The 27,420-nt window shown below is 32.1% G+C and overlaps 2 protein-coding genes across 6 annotated transcripts in view; both read right to left on the reverse strand.

Moving 5' to 3' along the window:
• Window positions 1–23,116, reverse strand: part of LOC100184836 (dynein heavy chain 5, axonemal) — a 56,747-nt gene extending 33,631 nt beyond the window's left edge. Inside the window, exons 1-33 of one of the 4 annotated variants that reach the window (XM_018815505.2) lie at window positions 20,872–21,966; window positions 18,892–18,989; window positions 18,554–18,678; window positions 17,991–18,160; window positions 17,479–17,712; window positions 16,957–17,082; window positions 16,240–16,416; window positions 15,484–15,590; window positions 15,002–15,116; window positions 14,475–14,597; window positions 13,862–14,077; window positions 13,075–13,268; window positions 12,365–12,507; window positions 11,743–11,943; window positions 10,955–11,142; window positions 10,472–10,643; window positions 10,152–10,297; window positions 9,573–9,686; window positions 9,228–9,355; window positions 8,672–8,787; window positions 8,025–8,212; window positions 7,501–7,809; window positions 6,697–6,898; window positions 6,172–6,407; window positions 5,547–5,765; window positions 4,619–4,724; window positions 3,890–4,085; window positions 3,357–3,504; window positions 2,567–2,713; window positions 1,925–2,070; window positions 1,228–1,381; window positions 851–1,014; window positions 239–395 (exon numbers count right to left, since the gene is read on the reverse strand). In XM_018815505.2, coding sequence (XP_018671050.2) covers window positions 239–395; window positions 851–1,014; window positions 1,228–1,381; window positions 1,925–2,070; window positions 2,567–2,713; window positions 3,357–3,504; window positions 3,890–4,085; window positions 4,619–4,724; window positions 5,547–5,765; window positions 6,172–6,407; window positions 6,697–6,898; window positions 7,501–7,809; window positions 8,025–8,212; window positions 8,672–8,787; window positions 9,228–9,355; window positions 9,573–9,686; window positions 10,152–10,297; window positions 10,472–10,643; window positions 10,955–11,142; window positions 11,743–11,943; window positions 12,365–12,507; window positions 13,075–13,268; window positions 13,862–14,077; window positions 14,475–14,597; window positions 15,002–15,116; window positions 15,484–15,590; window positions 16,240–16,416; window positions 16,957–17,082; window positions 17,479–17,712; window positions 17,991–18,160; window positions 18,554–18,678; window positions 18,892–18,989; window positions 20,872–21,543 — 5,937 coding nt within the window. In that variant the 5' untranslated portion in view covers window positions 21,544–21,966. Of the gene's footprint in view, window positions 1–238; window positions 396–850; window positions 1,015–1,227; window positions 1,382–1,924; window positions 2,071–2,566; window positions 2,714–3,356; window positions 3,505–3,889; window positions 4,086–4,618; window positions 4,725–5,546; window positions 5,766–6,171; window positions 6,408–6,696; window positions 6,899–7,500; window positions 7,810–8,024; window positions 8,213–8,671; window positions 8,788–9,227; window positions 9,356–9,572; window positions 9,687–10,151; window positions 10,298–10,471; window positions 10,644–10,954; window positions 11,143–11,742; window positions 11,944–12,364; window positions 12,508–13,074; window positions 13,269–13,861; window positions 14,078–14,474; window positions 14,598–15,001; window positions 15,117–15,483; window positions 15,591–16,239; window positions 16,417–16,956; window positions 17,083–17,478; window positions 17,713–17,990; window positions 18,161–18,553; window positions 18,679–18,891; window positions 18,990–19,847; window positions 19,952–20,871; window positions 21,967–22,257; window positions 22,353–22,664 lie in introns of those variants that run through there. The other 3 variants (XM_018815506.2, XM_018815508.2, XM_018815507.2) reach the window with 3 other exon arrangements.
• Window positions 23,117–23,344: 228 nt separating this feature from the next.
• LOC100183142 (transforming acidic coiled-coil-containing protein 3) overlaps window positions 23,345–27,420 on the reverse strand; it is an 8,296-nt gene continuing 4,220 nt past the window's right edge. The window contains exons 8-14 of one of the 2 annotated variants that reach the window (XM_018815509.2): window positions 27,010–27,059; window positions 26,589–26,635; window positions 26,130–26,241; window positions 25,476–25,630; window positions 24,922–25,105; window positions 24,439–24,545; window positions 23,345–23,891 (exon numbers count right to left, since the gene is read on the reverse strand). In XM_018815509.2, the coding sequence (XP_018671054.1) occupies window positions 23,708–23,891; window positions 24,439–24,545; window positions 24,922–25,105; window positions 25,476–25,630; window positions 26,130–26,241; window positions 26,589–26,635; window positions 27,010–27,059 (839 nt within the window). In that variant the 3' untranslated portion in view covers window positions 23,345–23,707. The remainder of the gene's footprint in view (window positions 23,892–24,438; window positions 24,546–24,921; window positions 25,106–25,475; window positions 25,631–26,129; window positions 26,242–26,588; window positions 26,636–27,009; window positions 27,060–27,420) is intronic. The other variant, XM_018815510.2, reaches the window with a different exon arrangement.

The following is a 27,420-nucleotide window of genomic DNA, read 5'->3' on the forward strand; positions in this document are numbered from 1 at the left end:
ATATATTGGATTTAGTGTAAATAAAGTAAGTTAGGAATTGTCAATGATTTGCCTTGTTTGTCTGCTAGGGGTAGCGACCACACTTCTTTTCTTCCAATTGAGTGTAAATATGGTTTTAACTGTAAGCGTGTTTAACAACTGTTGTTTTGTAATATTTTCTGTCTTTTTGTTTAAAGTATTTCTAAATTTTTGTTACCATAATCAAATAAAGTTATTATTCTTAGTTATTTAATCCAACCTTGTCATGGAAGCGAACAGTCTTAATATTGTCGAACACATTAAGTAGATGAGCTTGTATGGTATGTGAGTCGGATGCTTGCCCAAGAATTTCCAACAGGGCAGGATCAGAAACGAAAAAGAAACGTGGAAAAAGCAATCTCTTTTTCTCCAAGTAACTTGAAAAATATAAATATATTTTATATTTTGAACATAAGGAAAAATAAATGGTTTTGGCAAGCGGTTTCATTTTCACATAACTTTTTATTAGTATGCAAATCCAAATTGTGTAATATAGTAGGGTGGGGGAAGTTGGGACACATTTTCATTCTACTTGGTGGTAAACAAAGAACATTTAAAGAATTATAAAACTGTATACTCACGACTCCCATAGACTGTTGTTAACACGACCAGGATATTTGGATATTATGCGCTAAAGGTGCCCCATCTTCCCCCACACCCATATATATAATTTTATTTATTTGTGTTTTTTTTTAAACGAAAATACTTTTTTGTTTCTCTTTACCTGGTTGACCTGCATATTATTACCATTTCATTTAAACATACTCTCAACCTTACCAGATAGAGATCCAAACATATATTCATGGAAATACTTCACAAATAAACAACATACCCTGTGAGTGACTTTTGGCAAAGTTCAAGTTGTTCCAATAGATGTGGAAGTAATTGTTGTAATGTTTCATCTCCGACGCAACATTGAACGACCTTCACGGTCTCATGAGCTCGCGTCATTATTCGAACCCACGTCTTGTCAATGTTAGAAAACCTTTTTGCCTCCTATTTTTGATAGAAAAAGTTCTGTTATAATATAAAGTTAAATTATCAGGATCAAAACTTATATATCTCATGTTATTTTTCCGTTCCTTCTGATCACAACCAATTAAAATCCACACGATTACAACAATAATAGTAGCATTAAGACAAGCACTCTAACTGCTTTAATACTGTAATGATAAATATAATAACAAATAATAATAAGTTTTCCGGCACCTTTGGAAGTTGTTTAGCAATGTCTCCACCCACGAACACAGCTTCCAAGTAAACCCACAAGTTTTGAACCGTCATCCAATTCTCAATAATTTCTGTCGTGTTTGTAAGATTTTGGACCCACTTTTGTATGCGGGGTCGAAATGGGGTGTTGTATCTATGAATAGACAGAAAAATTAAACTATAATAGTTTAATTCGGTGTCCGCAACCACTGGTATTAGCTTGGTGCCATACTTGAAAAAACTGATACCACACAGAACCATGACAATTTGTGGGAATTTGATAATATTGATAAAAAAATTAAACAAAATGTTACATTAGTATTAGTAGTGCCGATGTCATTTAGGTAAAATATATATCTATAATTAAATACAATAGTTGGTTGATTTTTGTCTGTTACATTTTCGTGGCACCAGATTCTAAATATCTAATTGCTTGTTTAACTGAATAAGGATAACAACTTTACTTGTTTTTTCGATTACGGTAGCAAAGGTTTAGAAATATTTAAACCAAAAGACAGGATACAGCAGCAAAACAACAGTTGTTAAAACATTTTACAATTAAAAACATATTTACATTTAATTGGAAGAAAATAAGTGTGGTCGCTACACCTAGCAGACAAATGAGTCATTTATGTTTATTTATTATCAAGTTAAACTTCTAATAGAAACAAAAGTGTGCGTAATGACACAACTTTACCTGTTGCTCATAAGAGAACTAAGCACCATGAGACTGTCTTCGATTGCCGTAACAATCTCACTTGTATGGTCACCTCTTAATAATAATTCACCTCTACTTTTAAACAAAGCAAACACAAACTCATGATTATCCCATTCAGCAACAACCTATAAATATTTAAAAAAATAAGCTAAGTATATGTTGTTTATATTAAGTGAAGTAAAACACAGAGTAACGTTTTGAATGGAATTAAAATAGCAATAGCTGTGACTTAATTACATGTCAAAATATAAAAATACAATTTCCTTAAAATATTTCTTAAAGGCCATTTAATAAAAATTCAAAATATCTTAGCTTTAATTTATATAGTACTGTGGGGTAAGACAGGGCACCTTCAGCACATAATATCCAAACATCCTAATCAAGTTTTAAACAAATAACAATGGTCTATGGGAGTCGTGGAGATACAGTTTTATATTTATTTAAACCTTTTTTGTTTACAACCAAAATGGGACGGAAAAAATAGAATAAAAAAGAGTCCCATCTCCCCCACCCTACCGTACCTAATAAAAACTTAGGTATTTGGTATAATTAACCTAAATCATTTCATCATGTTGGGACAAATAAGTGATTATTATTAACAAAGTTAAGAAGGGTAAAAACCTGTTTAAGTTTAGCTTCAATATCTCTTTCTTTAACAGCAGCAATACAAATATCTTCGATGTCTTCTTTGTATTTAAGTAGAGGTGCTTCCATGATTCCACGTAAAGCAAAAGACTCGTTTTCCACATCAAAACTGTGGCCGGTTATCTGGAAAATATATTTTTGGATGTTACATATATAACACACATGCGTGATTACTAATCTCATTATAATTTACACAGTTTTACGAATAAAATAAATGAGGAAATTATATAGTATGCTGGGAGAAGATGGGAAACCTTTTTATTCTATTTTCTCAAACTATTTAATAGTAAACAAAGAACATTCAAAGAATTATAAAACTGTACTCTCATGACTTCCATAGACTTTTGTTAATTGTTTAAAACAAGATCAGGATATTTGGATATTATGTGCTAAAGGTTTCCTTCTTTCCCCACCCTACTATATTAAAAAATCTAGGCAGTAGGCGAGATAATTAAACAAACTGTGTGTTAGAAATTCCATGTATGAAGCAGTGGTAATGCTCCAATCAACCAAGGACAGTAAGAAGTAAAATGTTGCTCAGCTACTTATGGGTAAAACGATAATTAAACTAAAAACTATAAAACCCAGCCTACATTTAACATGAGATACAAAGATCTATTTGTTTTTTGTAATATCTACAATGTGATTTATCCGTTTTATCCCAACAAAAAAAATTCAAAACTGATAAACGATGACAATATTATTACATTTTTTGTGTGAATTAAAATTAAATAAAACTTTTAATAAGATTAAATAAAACACTCACAGCAGCAATTCTGTCCCAATGTCTTTCTTTCATTGCATTGTTTGACATAAGTTCAAGTAAAGGACAAGTTTCACTGAAGTCATCGATTGTTTTCTTAAGATCAAGGAAGGCTTGCCACTCGCGTAATGCACGAGGTAGTTTACGACATCTGTAAAGTAATTGCATCTTATAATTTGATACACAAGTAATAACAGAAAATTTTATAACAATAACTTTATTTGTCTCTTTGAATACGGTAGCAAAGATTTAGAAATATTTTAAACGAAAATACTCGATATAGCAACAAAACAACAGTTGTTTTTTGAAAGTTAGGTTTTTCTTTTTGGTCACGATAATAATTAAAAATGACAAACAATTTGGGTCTTAAAAACTAACCATGAATTAAATTAAATATGAAAAATTCTTGGTTAAAAACGATAATAAAATAAAAGTATGGGTGTCAAAATGTGTAATCTTACACATTCAGATGTAATCATTATTTAAAAAAAGAAACTGTAATAGTTGTGCAGCAAAAAATTAGAAATAAAACAAACCTATTTTGGAACTCGCTTAATTCATCGTTGATTTTGTCGATGTTGATTTCCGACCACAAAATATCGTAATATCCATTTACAGTTTCAATAACATTGTTATACAAGCCATATAACTTCTGTAATAAGTTAAGTTGTCGTCTTATCTCGTGTAGTTCTGGGTAGGGCGTGACCGGTAATCCAAACAACTCTTCACCACCTGTAGAAAATTAATTAAACTAAAATATTTAGTAAACTAAAAACATAATTATCTGTAAACCAAAACATTTAAAAATAATAATTTTTAATTCTAATTATAAATTAACCAGAAAGCACCAAATTCCTACAGACTATATATTTATAATGACCTTCTAAATGATAAGCTTAGGTTTCGTGACTCAAATATGTAACATGATTACGCAGTGCATTAAACAAAATTTTACCTTACTTGGTAAACTTATCATTTACTTGAAAACATTCCTATACATTCACATGAATATAGATTAATTATGCTGGTTATAACATTTTGGTATAACATTGCATCATTTCCACAAGAAATTCAATGTTTAAAGTATGCATATCTTTATATGCAGCTAATATAATAACATTCATTCACTTGTAACTAAAACAACTAAAAAATTGGCTTAAGAACACAAAAGCTCACACTAAACAATCCAAGTTGCAAACAACAATAAAAATTTAATAAACAATAGTGGCACTTTAACAATCAAAGTTTTAATATAATGTTTATACCAGAATAAGTGATGAACTTTCTCCAAATTGTGTCAAATTTATTTTGAAAAACAATCAACCTATCACTGGCTTCCTGTGGTTTGAACCCTTCAACCATTGGTCCATCCTATTATGTGAGATGTTAGTTATTAGGTATTGTAGGGTGGGGTAAGACGGGACACCTTTAGCACATAATATTCAAATATCCTGATCGTATTTTAAACAATTAACAACGGTCTATGGGAGTCATAAGAAAACAATTTTAAAATTTTTTGAATCTTTTTTTGTTTACCAAAAAATGGGACGAGAAAATGGAATAAAAAGGTGTCCCATCTACCCACACTCTACTATATAAAACTTCTAAAAGTTTTTCTTGCTGACTTTTAAAGTGTTATTCAGGGGCTTAAATACACAGGATAACTTTTTGGGGGGTAAAGTTATAATGATGACCTGAAAAGAACATTTAAACATTGGTGCACAGAATAAATCAGTCATAAGGTAAAAACAGTTAAATTATTGTATATAAATTGGAACACATATAGTAAGAAACTTTTAATTTAAATTGATAGGATACATGAATGTGACTTGTTTTATCCTCACGTGGCAGGAAAACAACAGTCGTTAAACACGGGTGTTCTGTTTCATACACCTTGTGCCAGCTTATGAGTTACCATGTATGTTACTTTGTGGGTGATTATTTTTGAGAAATAGTTTTATGTATGGCTGGTAATTTGGACAACTCATTAGTGGCCACTGGGTTGAAGCAATTGTTGTTAAGTGTCTTGCCTAAGGTCAAATACGGCGATAATGGTAGCAGCGACGAGCCTTGAACCCATTATCTCTAGGTTAAAGACAGACACGTAATCCACTTTGCCACTGCGCCAGACATCATAAATACAGTGTGAATAACAGCTGTATTAGAATTAGCATCAATAAAATAAATCTACACCTGATGATAATCATGGAAGAAATTTTGACAATCTTCTTGAAACTGCGCAATATTTGTGATGAGACCACCACGAAAACTTGGTTGAATTTCACCGAGTTGATGTTGATAGTCAGTTGCTTGTATTAACACTCGCTCCCATGTGTAACGAAGCGTGTCCACTCTCTCCGACTCCTCTTTTGGCACAGCAAGCTCATATTTGTTGTGCATGCTATAACTTGTCTGGAAGATAAATATTGTTTTTTATTTCCATGTGATGGTGAAACTATCTTGGTAGATGCAACACAGGTGGCCTTTTATATACCTTGTGTTCCTTTTAGAACTTAAGTTTGTAGGTAATTGTTCTTTACATCCTCTATTTAAAAGATGCGTGCTTTAACTACAATAAACCCATGGTTAAACGATATAAATCAGTGTTCTGGTGAAAATGCAAATATTTATAATTATATCACAAAACCTGATTTACCTCAAATCTGTTACAGCAATACTGGCAAATTTATTTTGCGAACACTTAAAGCTTTACTTTAATAAAAAACATGCTGTTTTTCCTATTTAGGTTGTATAAAATCTGGTGAGTTTGCCAGAATAGTTTCATATATATATTCCAACTTGCAGCAACAAGTCTCACCTCAATAGGAGTGATGTTCATATCAATATCAATCTGTCGTTCACGAATTTCACGCAAACTACCCATCACTATCCTAATGTCATCGAGGTCTTTGATTGGTCGACTTATTCTCTTTGTGACATCATCAATGAAAGCAAATATTTCTTCGAGTTTACTTCGATATTTATTATTACAGAGTTTTCCATAAAAGTCCATCCAAGATTTGCATTCAGTGACAAGTGCAAGCTTTAAATCCTCTGTAAAAAAACTCTTTAAGTCTGCTACCAACATTGTCAGCCCCTGTTTTACTGCATTTTTGCTCCCAAATAATTCAAACACATAGTATTGCAGCTCACTATAGATTTTCTCTATGTTAGATCATATTTAAAAAACAACTTTTTTTAAGTATAGACTTTTTTTAACTATATTTTTTTTAACTATAAACAAGGAGTTTACAAAAGAAATTTTTTTTCAAATAGTTTTTTTGTTAAATAGGTTTACCAGTTTATTTAGTGGTGAAAATAAAAAAATATTCAAAGTTGTTACCTGTAAATACAGCAATTGATCCAACAACTAAATATTGAGGTTCACAATTGATTTGTTCGATCAATGATTTGTAAGATAAAATATGTTGTTCGAATTCATCAACACTTGGTGACCTTTCCATGATGTCATCAAGAACTTCATCTTTGTTAAGTTTCCACACGTGATGGTATCGTTCATATTGTGACAATGCACTTTCAACCTCCTATAACAATAATTTTATTTGTCTCTTCAATTACAGTAGTGAATATTTAGAAATATTTTATCGAAAAGACATGACGCTTACAGTAAAAAACAATTTACATTTATTTGGAAAAAAATTAGCGCGGTCGCTATACCTATCAGACAAACAAGCCATAATGTGCGTAAAAATACTATATTATTGTTAAATGTCAACAAATTATATGAATCGTACATTTACTATCTGCCGATGATGGTAACTTATTGTTCATACTGATATGTTTAAACTTATAGTTTTAACATAGCTATTCCATTGTGTGGCTTAATACACCTCATGCACGCTTATGATGGGCCCTATCATATCAGATAGGATAACCAAAACAGCAACTTTGTAGTCAGTTGTTTTTATTGCTGTTAATTTTGACAAACTATTAGTAAACCTTTGACTGAAGCAATTACTGTTAAGTATCTTGCTGGTTTGTTTAAAGTTAATCTAAAATAGATGCTTAACAGTAATTGCTCCAACCTGGGGTTTACTGATAGGTTGTCAAAATTGACGGTCATATACAGATTAATAGAATATAAAAATCTGGGTAAATAAACTACAGATAATTGACTTGTACCCACTTTTCGTGTTGAGTTTATGCAGTTGCAAAGTTGAAGATAAAGCTTGTTGACTTCCTTGTTATCTTTGATTGATTTGTAATAATTTCTTGGTTGTGTGAGGACATCTAGTGTCACAGGTCCCGATGATGTCACTTCAACCATAGAAATCTTACTTCGTGACCTTGATAATGACACGGCACGATTGCTCGCGGCTCCCTGACTTTTCTGTTGCGTTTGAGAAGTAAGTCCCGATGTGACCGTTGCCCCGGAAACGGATGACTCGGATAAACCACTGATGCTACAAACGCTGACTCGCCTGTTATCTGCCCCCTGTTACATGCAAAATATTTTAACATTTTAACTTTTACACAGACAGTAGATTATAAATGAAAATCTTAATCTGATAAAAAAATATCAATAAAGTAAGTTAAACTGGTTAGAAATACACCAGAAGTACCTGTATAAAACACATAAATTAGGTAACGTTTGCTTGAAATTAAGGTGCTTATGTACATAGTAAACTTAAGCTTATTTAAGTATATAACCTTTTGCAAACGTTCTTTACTCCACTGAGCAACTCCTTTCATAACAACGAGCACATATTCAGCAACACGAGATAACGATTGCTGAATTTCATCTAATCTTGGATTCATTCCAATTTGTGGGATAGTTAAAACTGCGTTTGCACGTAGTAATGGCACGACACGTGGAACGTCAATCCCGTTTGCATCAGCTGTTAATTTTAAATATTTATTTTAAACTTTTTTTTTAAACAGACAAAAATGATAAAATATAGTAAAAAATACAAAAATGTTAAAAGAAGCCAAAAAACTTAAGGTATTATAAGATTTATCAAACATTAGTTATCTGTTTGAATGGAGGTCTTAGAACATTAGTTACAAATATGAACCTAAATGATTGACATGGTATTGAGAAAGATAATAAAGTTTCTCAAAACTGTGTTGATTGAAAATGCAGAGAATCCAAACGGGTCGTAACTTTAATAGATTAAAAACTGCTTGTTTAACTTTAGATTTAAAAAGCATAGCCACCAAAGCTAGCAAAATACTTAAATGAATGAATGTAACTTAATCTTTATCTTCGCATGGCCAGAAAACCACAGTCAAAAAACACGGGTGTTCTGTTTCATAAACCTTGTGCCAGCTTACGAGTTACCAAATATGTTACTTACATATATATCGCTGTGAGATTGGCGATATGATTCGTTTACGAACCGCCTCCAATGTTACTTTCACAACTTTAATCAAAGCTTCCATGTTTCGATGATTAAAATATGACAACAACTCCCTGAAACAAACAACATAAAAGTAGGAACGTTGGTATCCTGAAAGTTTAAAGTTGCAAATCACTCTTAATCCAAAGGTAACAGTTCAAAGCCAAACATTTAACTGGATAAATTTAAAGTAACCAAAATGAGTTTGAAAGTATGATGTCTGGTATTTGAGTCTATGGCAGAGGTAACTTTTAGACATCTACCCAAGTTTGAACCCCAACTCTAGGGGCAAGGGTTTATGAGATTTGAATAAAAGGCCTAAACTCTTTGGTTGTGTTCCTCGCCAGATGGTGCGATCCTACCACAAGTTACATAAATGTCGGTAGTGTGGGTATTTCTCAGCTCATGGTCCTAAATTTGGTCTTATTTGAAAGAAGAAGCATTTTGCTCTCCTTTCCACCAATAAAATATATATATTAACCTATTTGTCTTTACATAAATAATGCCAACATACTTTGCTTCATCCTCCATTATTTGCATCATGTCTTTCTTCTTCTTTTTCTTAGCACTCACAGCTCGTGATAAAGTTGAAGAAGTCCTCATGCTCTGAGCACTTGGAGGAACTACAACATCCTCTTCAACCTAAATCAACATCATTTTCAATGAATTAGTGGCAAAGTTTTAAACACATTTTCTTTCTTCCCAAAGTAAACATATTTTTTTCCAAATTTTGTTCTCAAACTTCTTCTCTTTTTAAAATGAAAAAGTGGTATCAAATGTATGTCTAATGGCACCAATACTCTTATATTATCATTATTAATAACAATAGCTACACATACTAATAACACATCAAACTAACCTCCACATCTTTATTATGCGGAAACTGCATGAGCATATCTATCAACTCATTGGTGGCCTCTTGTACCAACCTTGACTTTGCTTGTAGAGTTTGAGAACCAACCGTGCAAAGTTCCTGAGGGTGTAAATCGATTTAAAACCATGTGATGCAAGCAAACTTAAGATATAATACAGCTTTTCAAAACTACAGTCAGTATAACTTAGGGGCTCTGTTTCATACACTTCCTGCCGGCTTACGAGTTACTATGTATGTAACTTTGTCGGCAATTGTTTTAATTCAATTTTTATGTTTTATGTATGGCTGACAACTTGGACAACTCAATAGTGTGCTCTGGGTTGGAGCAATTGCCGTTAAATGTCTTGCCCAAGGACACATGCCAAAAATGGTAGCATTAACCGGCCCTGAACCCATAGCCTTTAAATTGGAGGCATACGTGCTAACTACTGTGCCACCGGGCCAGAGGAAATCCTATTAAGATTACTTTCATCAGGGTGAAACACATTCAAAACATTTGTAATAAAAAAAAGAAATATTAAAAACTCTGATAACCAAATAAGGAGTTTATATTTAAAACCAAACCTTTGTTTCTTGTAGAAACTCATGAATGGTGAGTGGTTGGTCAGATGGAAGTCGAACAAGTGATATGGACGACATGTCAGTTAAAACGGAATCGATTCGATATTTCATCAAATCATTTACACGATCTAACAACAACTCCAACTCAGCTGCAATAATATTTTGTAAGCATGTTATATGATAATAGTATGTTTTATATGTTGCTACTAGAGGCTTCATACACCTTAAGGCAACACACTTTATACCAACTATTTTATTTTAATGTTTTTAGTTTTTTTCCTCTTTCACAACATAAATATTGAATAAAATGATATAATACAAACCAAGTGAAGAATGAGAATTCTCAATGAACTGCTCGATATTTATTGAAGTCCAACTTAATAGTGTGAGGCCAGGTTCAAGTGCATCATCCACTTTCATAGTGTGTGGAGTGGTAAGTGGGAGGATGGATGAATGAATCTTATCACGGATTCTTGTATTTTCACTCAGTAAGAACTAATAGAAATTTTTTGTTTTATATGATTGTGCATCGTATAATTTTATATTATTTACATCTCATTTGTTTAGTTAAAGTATAGAAGGTGTCTTACTCCATCTCTTACACCATGTACCATTTCAAAAGTTAATAAATACGAAAGTATTGTGATTGATGTTACTTTGTTTTTTCTGTATGATTTACAATCTGAACAATCAATTAGTGATAATTGGATATAAAAATTAACATGTCTTGCCCAAGGACACAGATGAACAATTGTTCCAATGCCTTGCATTCAAATGAACAATTGGTTATTGCATTAAATAATAACCTTCAACTGGTTGCTATGTTCTTTCAAACTTGCTTGCTTTTGACTAATCTTAGCAGCCGTAAGAGGGATTTCCAAACCCATTCTCGTCATTGCTTCAGTTTCTTTGATAAGGGTCAATATCATGGGGTCAAAGTTCACATAAAGTTCATTTGTCTCGGGGTGACGAACAAGTAGAGAAGCTTGAAGACCTTGTAATCATGGGAGGATATGTTATTTTTAACTGTAAGCATTTTTAACAACTGTTTTTTTTTGTTTTTTTGTTTAAAATATTTCTAAATTTGCTACAGTAATCGAAGTGACAAATAAAGTTATTGTTATTATTAAGGTTGACATTTTTGTTTTGTAGATTAAAAAGTAAAACATAGTTTGAAATGTTAGATTAAAACTAAAGTTTAAATTGAAACTTTAGAGTTGAATTATAATAATTCAAAGTATATAGTATGTAGCATGTGTAACTGTAAAATAGTTTTTACCAAATCAATGGTTTAATTAAAACAGAATCAGTCCAAAAAATTTAACTTGATATTAACACATATAAAAAATAATAACAACAGGCAAGCATGTATTCAAAAACGATTTAAAAAATGACAGCCAATTTGCCCAAATTCATAACCAATGTTATTATTTTAATTGTTTCATTTTTTATCAAGTTTTCTTCATCAAAATATACTGATTTTAAGGAATTTTACCATATTAAACAAGATGTCCAAATGTTTGTAGAGTAAATTTGACAGAGAAGCTGTATTGAAATTGTATGTTAAACAACAGCAGTAAATATATTAAGTCACCTGCTTTGGCGAGATCGACCTGTCGTAGCCAACCTCTATGATATAGAACTTCAAACTCAAGAAGAACTTTTGCAACTTTATTAAAATTTCGAATGATTCTTTTTGCATTGGGAATCTGAAGAACATGAGGTGCTTCTTCCTGAAGTAATTCCATGGGATCTTGGATTCTTCGAAATAACTGACGAGCCCACATGATCTTACCTGTAAACAAAATTGTTTAACTTATTTGCACACTTAATAACAGGTTTGTATATAATATGGAAGCACTTTAATTATCTGGTCATTTTTGAGCAGCAAAACTAAATAACAGAAACATAATGGTTGAAGCAATAATAACACACCGGCTAAATGCTCAGGGATGCCATCATTGTGGGCGTATGTGTCCTTTGACAACACACTTACGGCTTAACAGCAATTGTTTCAACCCAGTCCCATATAGTAAAAAATAGACCAACACAAAGTAACATACATGGAAAATTGTGATGGCCAGGGATGTATAAAATACTGTGCCCCACATGAAGATAAATATGTTACATTCATTTGTTCAAGACACTTTTACAGATAAATCCCACTACTTAAACAATAATCAAGATAGTAGTGTACATAGCTTGAACTATCATACCAGCAATTGGAGGCATGTCTCGGGGTATGACAGGATCATTTCTTTGTCGAGTATATATCTTCGATATTGCTTCAACATCACGACCATAATTCATCAATATATTCTCATATTTCTCTTCAATGTTCAAGTCAGGAATTCCAAGTCTGAAAAAAGAACAAATATCAGCTAATTATAGTATCACTTGACAAAAATACAAAATGGTTCTTAAAAAATTGTGCTGTGTTAATATTTCTTCACAGTACAAACAGGTAATGTGTATTATGTAACTTACTTACTTTATCCTCGCGTAGCCCAAAAACGACAGTCGTTATAACACGGGTGTGCACCTCGTGCCAGATTACAAGTTACCATGTATGTTACCTTGTGAGTAATTATATATAAAAATTTTTTTCTTAGGTACTATGTAACACGTGGTATAAAAATTATTCATAAGTATTACTTACTATTTTAGTATGCTAAATACATTAACCAAATAAACTGTTTTAAATTTACATTTTATTAGTTTATCTATTACTTGATGTCTAACAATTCATTTATGTAATTGTAACGAATGTAACTTGCTTTATCCTTAGGTGGCCCGAAAATGACAGTGGTTATAACACGGGTGTTCTGTTTTATACACCCGGTGTTAGCTTACGAGTTACCATGTATGTTACTTTGTGGGGAATTAAATTAACAACATGTAATATTAACTAACTACAAACATTTACCTTTCAAATTTTCTAAGCAACATTACAGCTCTTTGTGTGTTTGATAGTTTGGCAAATTGTTGATCAATGAAAAGAATTAACTGGTTGTGCAAATCAGTGATACTTGCGTTAAAATCATAGAAATCTTCATCATAATCTCCCCTTCGTTGATCCAACACATTGTATGGCTTCTTCTTTATTGTCGCCACAATAACCTGGACAACAACATCAACTTTATTTGTCTCTCCGATTACGGGGCAGCGAAGATTTAGAAACATACTTAACGAAAAGACAGGATATAGCAACAAAACAACAGTTGGTAAAACATGCTTACAGTTTAAAACATATCTACATTTAATTGGAAGAAAATAAGCGTGGTCGCTACAGCCTTGCTAATTTTTCAGTTTTATTGTCTTTATCAATATGTAGCTGAAATGTTATGAGTTATAACATGAATGTGAACATCTTGTCCCCACCATTATCAATAGTTCATACAGCTTTTGCTAATTTATGATTTAGGAAGAATAAAAGTCTATGGTGGTATGTGGGTATGATTCTAAATTTTGACAACTCAGATTACTGTGCAGTTGTATTGCCATTAAGTGTAACCAAAGACACATTCCAATGTAAGCGGTTACAAGTTTTTATAAACTTCATCATCTTTAAGTCTACAAGTTTGTATTTTACCAACTTTTTTAACAAAACACTTTGTTTATAAAAACCCTAGTTCATTAACAAATACAAATCGAATATTTAAATGTTCTGCAATGTTGTATCACATATGATACAATAGAAATATTATATCCACCTGATACTTTCCAATCATGGGATCTAAGCCTTCAATTTTGGAACGCTCCAATGCAGAGTAAACCTTCATTGTTTCAAACATGGAAAGAATCTTTTGTAAACGTCGAACAAAAGATTCAAACTTTCCAAATATGTACATTTCACTGAAGTCAAACTTCCTTTCATTTGGTGTCTCTTCTAACTTTTGCTTTGTACGTTGAAAACATCGTTGATATTCCTGTAAAAAAAGGGTTTTAAACACTAAACACCCGTGCTCCAATCAAAAGTATTGTCATCTACTACAATAGTTCAACTCGTATGTTAAAAAGTGCTCTTTATATATGACAAACTTTAGGCTTACAAAAAGTCATACTTGGCAAACCAATTCATTTGCATTTGTATTATTAATCATTAATAATGCTTTAAAGTTTTAAATAACAGCCATTAAGTTTTTGTCTTCATAAAAATACTTGTCTGAGTTTAAGCTTAACAATATAGGATAAAATACATTGAAATATAAAACAATATTTTATAATTTTTTGCCCAAATATTTATATTTATAGGCAAATGTGTTTATAATTTTATTTTAGTATTGCACAAATAACACGTTTACACGTAAATATAAATAGGTATACCCTGTTTAACTTGATGCAGGCTTCAAGTTTTTGAATTATTTCATGTCGTGGTTGATCCCATATAGTTTCCGTATCATTCGAAGTTATATATGACTTGCAACTTGATACCATTTGATTTGTAACCTTTGGAATAAATTTGTTCACATATTAATTATTCTATTGTATAGTTAAGTGTTCACACAATATTATGCCAAGTTAAGCTTTTTTAAAATAAAAGAACTACCGTACTATTTGAAAATTTTAACATTTTTAATATTCTGAACTGTCCAGCACAGGTTGAAAAAATCTAAATTAAAAAAAATAAAAGATTTTGAAAACTTTATGATGTATAGTAGGATGGGGAAAGACGAGACAAAAAAAAGGTATCTTATCTTTTCTCCACCCTACTATATATTAGAAAACTGCGCACTGCATTATCAAATCCATGGCGGCATTAAAACTTGACTTTGTATGGTAGTTATTTTACTTGTGTTCAGGCAACTTTTATGAGTTCCCCACTTTTCGTATAAATTAGAGGTTTGACCTACCTTAACAAACAATGATGTCATCTTTTCCGAGGTATTATAATATCTGCTTATACTGTGTATCATTCGTATTGCATTGATGAGATGAGCAACTCCATCAACCATGGCAATTGGATCACTGGTACAAAGATATAAACTGATATTTAACAAATAACTATCATACTTCTTTTTAAAGGTATTCAACCTAAATTAATAAATTCTCTATGATAACAATAACAAAGATAAAATTAAATAAAAACAACAAAGAAAAGAAATTAACAACAACCAACAGTTGTGAAACAAGATCTAGTAAAAAAAAATTAAAATCAACCAGATTTAATAAATAAACGTAAAAACCATAATGGTTACATTAATTGAAGAAAGGCTGTTGTGCACCATCCTATAAAATAGCTTAAAAAGATTTGTGCATAAAAACATAAAGAATCTAATGATGTATTTATCATATGTAAAAGTTATAGGTACACAGAAATCTCAAAAGTCGACACCTGTTATACAACGGATCACAAAATTTCTCGAGAGTTTGTAAATATTTGACATTATCTTTAGCTTCGTTAGCTGTGTCTGTGATACGAGCATCCAACTCTCTCCACACCTATCAAAATATGGATTCATTTTCTACACACCGTTAGCACATAATATCTTAATAAAATGATCATGTTTCAAACAATTAAGAACAGTGAATGAATGAATGAATGAATGTAACTTACTGAATGAATGTAACTTACACCTCGTGCCAGCTTACGAGTTACCATGTATGTTACTTTGTGAGTGATTATTTTTTCATTTTTTTAAGTGTGGCTGATAATTTGGACAACCCATTAGTGACCACTGGGCAGGCGCGCTAACCACTATGCCATGGCGCCGGACAGAACACAACAGTGTATAGGAGTCGTGTGTTTTATAATTCTTTGAGTGTTCTTTGTTTACTACCAACTGGGACCGGAGAATAGAATGAAAAGGTGTTCTATCTTTTCCCGCCCTACTATACATGATTGCATAATACAACTTATAAATATCCAAGTTGATATGTATGCAATATTGGTGGTTATTACTGTGAGTTTAAAAAACTAATCAGTTATTATTCACTGTGAGGTGTTCTATTATACATGGTAACACAGAGCACTGAAGCAAGGTGTATGAAGCCACTGTTTACATTGCATAATATGACACTAATGCTATAACTCTTGGTTGACCAACACACAAAAATAAACAATATAGGTAATGTAAATTCAAAAACCTACCGGTAATAGTTTAGACTTAGCAATGTGAAGAATACCAAGAACTGCTCTAACACGTTGTGTCTTTAATTGTTCAAGTAAATAATTAAATCTTGAAGTTCTTCTCTTCCAATGTTCCAACTCCGCTCTAGGTCCGATGTTATCTGCTTCTCTACGTAGTTGCTGGCCTTCTGCTAAAACCTAGGGGTATGTAACAGTTTAGATTTTCTTGAAAATTTAAATTATTTCAAACGCAACAGTATTATCCATAAGTTTTCAAATGGAATCTAATTATCAGTATAAAACATCCATTAAAATTTTGTTTATGTACGTAGAATGAAATAGGATGATTAGTGAGTTATAATAGAAAATGTTTTAATATTACTTATCCTACAATACAAATGCATAGCAGCTTCATATTTTCATATTTTAGTGTAACCTTTTGATTTTTGATTTGTTTCTGTCATTGGTTTATTAAAGGAACTCTACCTAAATTTTAACTAAACATAAATGTCTCGTTTTTCTGCTAGATGTAGCGACTACACTTATTTTCTTTCAATTAAATGTTAATATGTTTTAACCGTGAGCATGTTTTAACAACTGTTGTTTTGTTGCCATATCCTGTCTTTTTATTTAAAATATTTCCAAAAACTTACTGTAATCGAAGTGACAAATGAATATTCTAACCCTGATGGTTTTTAAAGAAAGGGTTTAAACTGCATGTACACCTGCCACACTTACTTGTTGTATTTGTTTAATCCACATTTTCATGCAGTTCTCTACATGTTCCAATGTTTCAGTGGAAGCAGCAGCCACTGCATATTCAGTTGGTCCATGATAACATGAGAAATCAATATATGGGCATTCCTATAACAAAATATAACAGGACTTACATAACGGGGCAAAAACTAAAAAATATATATTCTAAAAGAATACACAAAAAAAATTTAAAATTTAGACATATTTTAATGTGGAAACGAACAACTGAATTCTATGTGGGTGAGGTCCCGCAGGGTGGCACCCCATGTGTCCTAGGATTTGGGCCAGGATTGGCCCATCACCCAAACCAAAAACTAAAACAACAAATACAAATCTTTTTTAAAAAATAAAGGATTTTAATCTGACACAAAGTTTGTGGAACAAACAACGTTCTATGGCTTCTGTTTTGTAATTTTGCTATCTTATGCTATTGAATAAAGTTTTACAAAATAATAAACTTAAATAAGGTTTAGCATAACTTTAGCAGTACAGAAACAAATCAACCTCCAATAAAACTTTCTCTTCCAAACTTTGTTGAGCTCCTGCCAAAACTCCAACAAATGAATCCAACCCATTCAAAAATTGATTTCGAATTTCTTCCCCTTGACTTGAAGCAGCTAACTCTCCCCAACCTGACTTGTTTGCTTTTAACGCGGGAATATATATTTGGGATAACATCTTTTCAATTGCAGATAGAACACCACCTTCTGTCGCGTCCATCATTTGCATGTTAATCTCCTAATGTATTTTTAATAACAAAAATAATATATTAATAACTTTATTCATCTATCAATTAAGGTAGCGAAGATTTAGAAATATTTTAAACTAATACAGAGTATAGCGACAAAACAACAGTTGGTAAAACAAGTTACATTCATTCATTCACCTATCTGTCTTGGACAAGAGTCACACACTTGGTATTATATGGTTTAAAGGCAAGTGCTCTAATTAACAGTATATATACAAAAAGTTAATTATGAAGTGTGTCCATTAAACCCAATATAAGATAGCCTCACCCTATGAATATTTTCAGCGGTAATCGGTTTGTTTGTGTTGGTTCGAAGAAAAAAAACACATTGGCCTGTCAATGCAGCTTCTGTGCCATCTGTTATGAACAGTTTCATCCTGCTTGATCTTGGGGAAACTGGTTTGTTTTCAGATCTTCCAAGTTGTATATGAGCGACTGCTGTAAAACGAATATTTAATTACTATTTACAGTTTTATGTTCATAACATATTACAACAACACGGCCAACAGTTAATATATATTGGGAAACAATTCTATTCAAAGCCAACCACCCCACATACAGTGGTTTTCAGCATTACGCAGCAACTCACATATAAAACAAAATTAGGCTCGATGGGCCATTTTTAAAATGATGTCAGTTAATGTCAAAAAATATTTTTTTGCAGTCTTTATTCGCCATCAATTATTTTACACCGTTAGCCGCGATCAATTATTTTTTGCCTTAACTTTAGTAAAAACTACAGAAAGGTAACAAAGAATTCATGTTATATCAACATATATATATCAACATATATATATATAGCCTATGCCCTAAATAACATCAACATCCAACCTCCATCTGGAGGGACTTCAACTTCTTGATAGAAAAACATGAGTTTGGCGCCACCACGTGGAGCAAAGAAGTGATCAGTGGTCGATATTTGCGACCCTTCAAGAAAAGCTTCTTCAACTTCACTTCTACAGATTAGAATAATAGTTTTATGCCTAATTTATATAAATATTATTAGTTTTTTGTTGTAGGTCATGTGTAGTTATATTGATATTATAAAGCCAATACCATTGGCCAGCTAAAGATATTGGAAATTGAAATAAAAAGATATGAAATTTTGATTGCTGTTTTTTTATAAATAACAATCCTTTTTGATATTTATTTTAAAAAACTAAATAAACCTTTCTAAATTAAGAGCTCTAGCCACAGCATCGATGATATATTCATGTCGTCCATCCAGGTGAGCTCTCTTGGTCTCTTTCTCCTCTTTCATTTTTTGCTAAAAAATTATAAAAAAAAAGAATGAAAAAACTATATCTAAACCATAAATCAACAAATGTTTATGGATTTGACACAAAATGTTTAAAAATAAACTCTACTATTTTATTCAATAAATAAATATTTTAAAGAATAATAAACAAAGCACGTCATCATAGTCAGATGCTCTTATATGTCTCCCACGACCGGGGAGTCCCCATTCGGTTCTTTCCATTAATATAAGTAGTTAATAATAATTAGCGACACATGTCATATGATGTCAGTCGTTTAGAAAGTCTATTTTATCATTTCTGACATTGACGAACGTTTACAGTGTATTAATGTCATTTACCTAAATCATTTAATTACATTAACGCTTAACATGTTCGCTGGTATCGTGATATTTTAATAGGCGGCAACACATGTTTGTATAGAGGATGTACGCACAAGACACCACCAGTGTATAACACAACTCATAATTTACAGTAAACAGGATTATCTACTTAAAAGCTTTTTGAACTCGTGTTTGGAATTAACAGTACAGGCGTACTGTACAAAAGTTTGCGTAAGAACAAAATAGGCTTTAAGTAAAATCGCCGACTCAAAACTTGTTTGTTGGAACACTTTCGCGTACAAAGTAAACATTGCTTGCTTTCCAACATTGGCAAGCACTCTTCAAACCAGTCTTCAAACTAAATAAGATACGTCATGAAATGGAAATTACATTTTGGCGCATAATATTTTTTACCAGCTTCCACTATACTTATTACTGCCAAATTTATAAACTTTTCATAGGAAATAAATAAATTTTGCTGTGAATATTAACTCTGCTGCAACGCAGACATAAAAGAACATCAGTTTTCGGTTCGATCAAACTTACCAATGCCTCAACCACATTGTGAGTGCTTTGACGATATTTGCCACTAGTTGACGTCATCTTAGGGTGACTAACTTCTGACATAATAATTTACCTACCATTCTAATCTCAAGATAAAACCATAATTAAAACATCCAATATCATAGGTTTTGCTGTCGTTGGCTAAATTAAGCTACCATAAAAACGTAAGCTCCTGTACCAGACGTTATACTTTCGCTCTGTTGTCTGGTTATGCTTCGCTGTTTCGGCGATTTTGTTGCTAATAGCTACCAGCCAACCGATACGCGCTTTATAACCGCGCACGTTCAGTCAATAACCAAGGCTGTTATTTTAAACACACCATAGAACATATATAACCCGCTATTGTTGAACAGAACAACCGACTTTGTTCTGCAACAATTGACTTTGTTTCCTAACACAACATGAAATATAATAAAATTTGAAAATATTGTTGTCATACGGCAACGCTCGTTTACTTTGGCGCAGAACAAATTTAAATATCCTTATCATTGTTACGTAGTTCGCTAAGTTACGAAACGAAAAGTTAAGGAATATTATGACAAATTATGTTTTAACACAAAGTTAGGGTGGGGTAATATGGGACATTTTCATTCTCTTTTCCCGACCCATGATAGTACCTAAAGAATATGTACAGAATTATATAACCGTATTCAGCGACTCTAAAAGAACTGTGTTAATTATTAAAAGCATGATTAGGAAATATAGGATTTAGGTTCTAACAGTATCCCATCTTACCCCACATTACTTTAAAAACCTCGTTTATATTTAGATTCTAGTTACCGGTACACCCTCTCACCATAACTGGTCCACAATATTTCTTATTTATCAAATTAATATCCCCTAACTTATAGTAGGCTGGTTGAGACGACAAATAATTTAAAGTTACCAAAATTCCTTAATACCGAAATTTCGAACTATTAAAGCGACGAAAACTGTTGATTTATCGATGTAACTTTGGATACTAATTGTAAAACTGACCTGTCTGTAATACTGTTAACTCACTTACCACACTAGATATGAACATGTTTGCTACATGTCGCGCTTTTAAATGATCTGGTAAGTGTTGGCCCAATAAAACTTGCCGCACGGTGGAGCTCAAGCGTCGTCCCAATTCCATACGATCGCTTTCTGGTTGGTCAGTGAATAAATTCTCGATAGCGGCGCTAGAGCTACGCCGTTTCAACTCGGTATGTTGGGTTGTTGATTGTTTTGGCGTCTTAAGATCTCCAACCGCTGAATGAACCGAGCTTTTCGAACTTGATACTTTATGCTGTGGTATATTTGGTGAATGCTCACGGCTGTGTACATCTACAGGTAACGAAACAGAAGTATCCGACTCGGCGCTGGAAACACGAGAACTTGATCTTAAAGAATTATGTGAGGATTGACGACTTCTTCTGCGTACCCCCATGTTGTCATCAGACCTATCTTTCTCACCGTTGCTATGTTGTATCTCTGCAACACTAGCTTCTTTTAATCCGGCAGAACCTACTAACGTCACTACATTACCGCCACTCACAGATGTCCTTGGTGATTTTTTACCTTGCGAGCTTTCACCACTGACTTGTGAATTAACAGATGAGATGCGACTTTTTATATTCGGTAGAAAACTTGCTTCTTCGTCTTCAGACGACGAACTTGACGAGCTTGATGAACTTGATGAAGAAGTTCGAGACATATTTTAATATTAACCGAAACCTTATATGAAGTAATAAGTTTTAAAAAACACACAGATACTCAATTCGAACAAATTCTTAATTCCGTCTAGAGTCTTGTCCTTGCAATAAGCTTAATGACTAACTATGCTGGTACATCCTATTCAGCGTTTCGTTGCTATGACTCTAGCTAGACATACATCGCCTTTTGTTCCACCATTGCTTGTTGTTTGCCAAGCATAGGCGGTGCCATTAAACCCGCATAACGTTGCTTAAACAACGAGCAGATCTCTCTCGTTTGTCATCGCGACCATCGTAAAATAAACCGCGAATACACAACGTTTGGTTTTATTGCTGTAACAAAAACTAGGCATAAGCTGGGAGATCAAACGCTATGGAGTTTAACACACGTCGACGAATTGCTGTCACTGCACTGATATAGGAAATATATTTAAATTTATTCTTCGAGTTAAGTAAATAAGCTGGAACAAAATAATACTTTCTGAGCAGGAGGTGTGGTGAGTAAAAATAAATTGTTAAAAAATCACCAATCACCGACTTATACAAATATTTAAATGAAGACTAAATTGACTTTGCAAACAGTGTTCGTTCTTCAATCTAACCAAACCAGTTCCGTATTAACTATCAGAAACAGTTTCAAAGCAATCAAAAACAATACCTTTCAATAGGCTAACTATACGGTGATATAAATAAAACAGAATTTGAAATATATTTACCTGTGTCAGTGCCATGCTTCTGCTTTCATATAACATACTGATATATTCCTATTTGGTATATTCTGCATAACAGCAGTATTCGCTTGTTAGCGCGACAACGCCTGGTATCGAGTGCACTTATATACACCAGTAATATATACTGAACAATAAACCCTAACTTTAAAGCCACTTAAGCGAACTCATTTTTCAAAAATATTAACTGTCCATTGTGTAGTTTATTCTACTTGTCCGAAAAAATGTTTTTTCTCGAAAACATTGGATTATGCTTGTGACGTCATAGATCAGAGGTGGAAAATTGAATTGTCATTGTTCGTAACAAAGCAATTCACTGTAGGGCGCATTTTAACTGGTCAACCGTTTAATAAGGTTAACCTAGTTCATACATGACGTCAATAAAAATAACCAACCTGAATTTCTTTGATTTGTTCAGATTGTATAGCCGTCATTCTGGTTCGTGTACCACGTGACTGACATCCCGATAACCTGCTGGCTGATGGTGTGGATAGTGAAATCCTCCTTGGGGGTGGAGATCCTACAGGTATCTCAACCGGCAGATCTCGCTTTGGACCAAAGAGCGGATTCATTGTGTTTCAGAATGCCGTGATTTAACAGTTAATTACATTTTCGCTTAACAGATCACTATTACATTTGTCATTACTGCATATAAAGTTGGTAACTCACACATTTCTTCACACAGTTGCCGTGTATAGCCTACCTGAATTTATATCCCACCTAGCTAAGTAAAACCTAAACCTACAGCAAAAGTAACCGAACTTCCACGAATCAAAACTTGTGTGGCTCTCAAATTTAAAGTGGTAGCTTATCAAAACAATACGCTACATGAAAATGGCCTTATTTTGATACGAATCGATTAAGAAAACATGAAATTAAAGTCCTGTTGTTAAAAGTTAATGTTATGTTAAGCTAGAATCGACGTTTCCAACAAACTTCGAATGTCAAGTCGTCTGCGAATCTAATCTGATAAAATGCTGACACAGTTCCTATGAGCTTATATTAGTTCACAAAGCATTTGACTGAATAAACGTCTTGAATACTCATCGTGCCAGCTTACTAGTTACCATGTATGTTATTTGCACGTTGTTATTTTTTATGCATGGCCGATAATTTGGACAACCCATTAGTGACCACTGGCGCAATTGCCGTTAGGTGTCAACTTTGCTAATTAAAACGATGCAAGCTATTATTTTATGTCTGAAACAATAAAAAGCACATTGAACCAAAATAACACTTGACCACCGAAATATAACATAAAATAAATAAGCAGAAACATATAATATATATATATATACTTTAAAAGAAGTGAATAAAGAAATTTGTGGCGAGGCAAGCATTATATCATAAAAATAAAACTTTGTTAAGGCACTTCCAGGTTAAAGGAGGTGTATTGTTACTTAGTGTTGAAATATGATCCATTATGAGTATTCGTAATCTAGTTTTCAACTGCTGCAATTAAGTCATCGCACATTTTTGTAAGTTCTTCTTTTTTCTGACGAGTTTCCTTTAGTTCAACTTCCAGTCCTTCAACTTCTAATTTTTCTTTTTTAAGATTTGACTCGACTGCTAATATCTCACGATCTTCCATTGCCATCATATCACTTGTCTCTTTTGTAAATCTTCATGTAAATAAATGTGATCAGCGATGCAGTTATATTTTAAAATTTAATTAATTATTGCAAGGTTTTCCACCCTGAATTACACAAACCTAATAACATTTTTTCTAAAAAAGCTGTATCGTTGTTTCAATGTGGTACCTTTAGATCACATTTGAGCATTTCTATCAAAACACAACTTTTCGTTGGTATGCCCCTTTAACAACCAATTGTTAATTATTTATAACTATGTATTATTATTCCACGCTTGATAGGTGGAATGTTAGTTCAATATAAGATTGGAATAAAAGTAAAGAAAGACTAATTGACTTAAATAAATGTAAGAAGCTTCCATTTTAACACATATCTAAATTTTCCTATTCAAAACTGTGCAGCAAACAATTAGTCACGCAGTAAAGCGATCTAAATATTTAAGTCTTTCCATAATCCAGTCATTTTTTTTATAAAACAGTTGAACATTGTATAAAAGGAAGTAAAATAAAAAAAATAAAATCACATCATGCTTATGTCAGGTTGGCACTGAAAGTATAAAATATGATTATTTATTTACTTCAAATGTTCTTCTTTACTATTTCTTTCAACTCTGTTTCCTTCCTGAAGATCTTGAGCAAATATTTGAAGATATTTATCAAGTTCGCTTCGAAGCAAGTTCTCTACCTATTATACAAAATCTGAGGTCGATTTAAAATCGCATTTCCCAACCTTTACAGTTGGTAACCTTTAGGCTCATATAATTTAAGCTTTAGCTACTAATTTTCAGCTCTCTTATTTTGTTGACCTTAAACTCGTGACCTTTAAAATGTTTTTATTAGTTATCTTTAGGACACCTGCATAATATTATACATAAAAACAAAGTTACCCAAAAGTTTTGTAATCCGAACATTTATAATGCATGGAAAACGGTGTAGTTCGATGCAAAATTTTGTGAAAATAATTTTATGGTAAGATATTAAATGACTAAGACACACTTGGATTCCTGGATCTGTTTGCAAGTGCTTGATGTTTTATAAAAGGAAATTTTGATTTACTTCACCTGCATCTTGTTAGTCAGAACGGAAAGAAGATTTTTCACTTTTTTTCGATAATTTTCCAAAACTTCATTTGAAGAAATACAATCACTTGTATTCTCATGAACCAATTGTTTATGTGCATTCAAATCTAACTGAACATTTTCCCAAACCTCTTTTGCTTCACTTTCACATTCTTTAATGAATCTCCTAAAATATTAAAACATATTTATTTTTAAATTTTACTTTAATTTTAGTTAATGCACAAAAACTTCAGAAATCTAAAAAAAACCTTTATCAAACATTAGCGTTTTTTTAAAGGGGTCAAAACCGCAATCCAGGGATTTCAGTAAAGAAAAAGTGTTACTAAATTTTGACCGTTTTTTTTTTCTGTTTCTAAACTACTAAAGAAAAACAATTTTTTGAGGGGATTTGGTATAAAAAATGCGTGTTCTTTTTTAATATATTTTTTTGTCAAAATATAGACTTAAATATATATGTTTTATTTTTTTGATCAAACTCAAACTATTTGTATTCTTATGCTGTTTACTTAGTGGTATTTGTAATTGCATAAACTTACATAAGTTGATCAACATTGGAATGACTTGGTTGATCATCAAGTTCTTTATTAAGTTGTTTTAACTCTTCTTCCTTCTTAACTACCTCAAGTTCTCGCTCTCTCCTCTTATTTTTAATCTCTTCTTCCATTTCCAGATTCCTTTCATCATACCCACCCTACACAACAGTTTTACCTCATTATAAATTCACACAGTTAAAAAGAACAATTAAAGGTCAAAATGCTTTACTAAAGAGCAGTTAACTTATACAGTGTGTTTTGACACTTAATATCATACTTCCAATGAACTTAAATATTTTGCCCAAAGCCATGCATTAGAACAACAATGATTATTACATGTAGATGTAGTAGTTGAAAAATAAATATAATTAAATGACAAACCACTATGTTTAAATTAATATGTATATATATATATATATATATATATATATATATGCACTATGATTAATATTATTTCATGTATATATGTTTATATATATATATCTACATACACATAAAACATTATTAACATGGCTAAAATTAATTATCACACTGGCGTTTCTGATTTGTTATTTGGGTCACCTTTATTAGGGTAACAAACAATTGGGACAGTAGATTTTCATTATGCTTATCCGCAAGTCTGCAAAAATTTATATCAACAAAATATAATTAACCTACCACATATAAAGTTGTATGTGTTGGTTTATGTGAAGGTATCATGATTGAGGATCTCCCATCAACATCAACTTCATATTCATCCATGTTTATTGTGATAAGAGATGGTGAAGTTCTAAACTTTCGTGTATAGTAGGTGTTAAATTAAGTTCATTGTTAATTCAAACACACTTAAACCATAGGTGAATCATTGCAGATAGTATGTGGTTGCGTGGGACTGTGTTTTAGTTTGAATGATTGATGATTTGTTTTGGACAACCCATTAGAGAACAGTGGGTTGAAGCAATTTCAGATAAGTGTAGAACACATAAGCCCACAATGTAGGCCTTGCTGCAAAGGTTTCAAACCCTTAAAGCCAGACGCAGATGTGCCAACAACTGAGCCATAGATTTAATCATTGCAACTCTACTTAGTCTACAAGCATTTTAATTTGTGGTGAACTAGTTATTTAGGATGTTTTACCTTTCAGCAGCGTCTTCTATTTCATCACTTTCGATATCAATTAATTTCTATAAATATAATTCAATTTTATATTTAAATAAGTTATGTTAAATATATTTTCGTCTATTTCATTACTTTCGAAATGTTATATAAAAAGATCTTTCATATAGTTTTGCATTTTATCGAAGTAATGAAAATGTGATTGTGATTGCAACCTTGTATAAGAGAAGATGCCTTTGACTGTAAGGTTGAAAAACGGCTATCCACTAGTTTCAAAACACTTAAGCTAAGATTGCAATCAATTGATTTGTTTGTTTTTTTCAATAAAATTCTCTTATACTTTTGTTCTTCCAACTGTAAGTAACTTATTTCATCAAAAACTAAGTGTCCTCTAACTAGTATATCAAACTAACATTAAACAAACTTGAAACATCTAAATTACCTGATTAGTCGCAGCAAATGCATTGTCACCACATGATAGTAACCCCGTTCCTGTGTATAGAATAAAGGAGACTTTAAAGTACTGGTCGCACACTCACAGTATTAAAAAATTAAGAAATATAAAAGGTATTAAATCATATTTAAATTTATAGCGCTCTTTTAAACAGTTTGTTTTTGCTTTTAGACTTATACTCTGTCTGACAGCAATAGTTCATATAATATACTCATAAGCGAAAAATTTATTTCGAAACTGTTAAAATGATTTCAGACACTACAGAAATACAACTCAACACTAGACATAACACCACAGTGAGTAGTGTGCGACTTAAATTTCTGTTCGTTGAGAACAAATAACACACTGGAGTTGAGAACAAATAACACACTGTAGTATAGAAGAGAATTAAACATTGGT

Source organism: Ciona intestinalis, unplaced genomic scaffold (assembly GCF_000224145.3).
Source record: "Ciona intestinalis unplaced genomic scaffold, KH HT000078.1, whole genome shotgun sequence".
Lineage (NCBI taxonomy): Eukaryota > Metazoa > Chordata > Ascidiacea > Phlebobranchia > Cionidae > Ciona > Ciona intestinalis.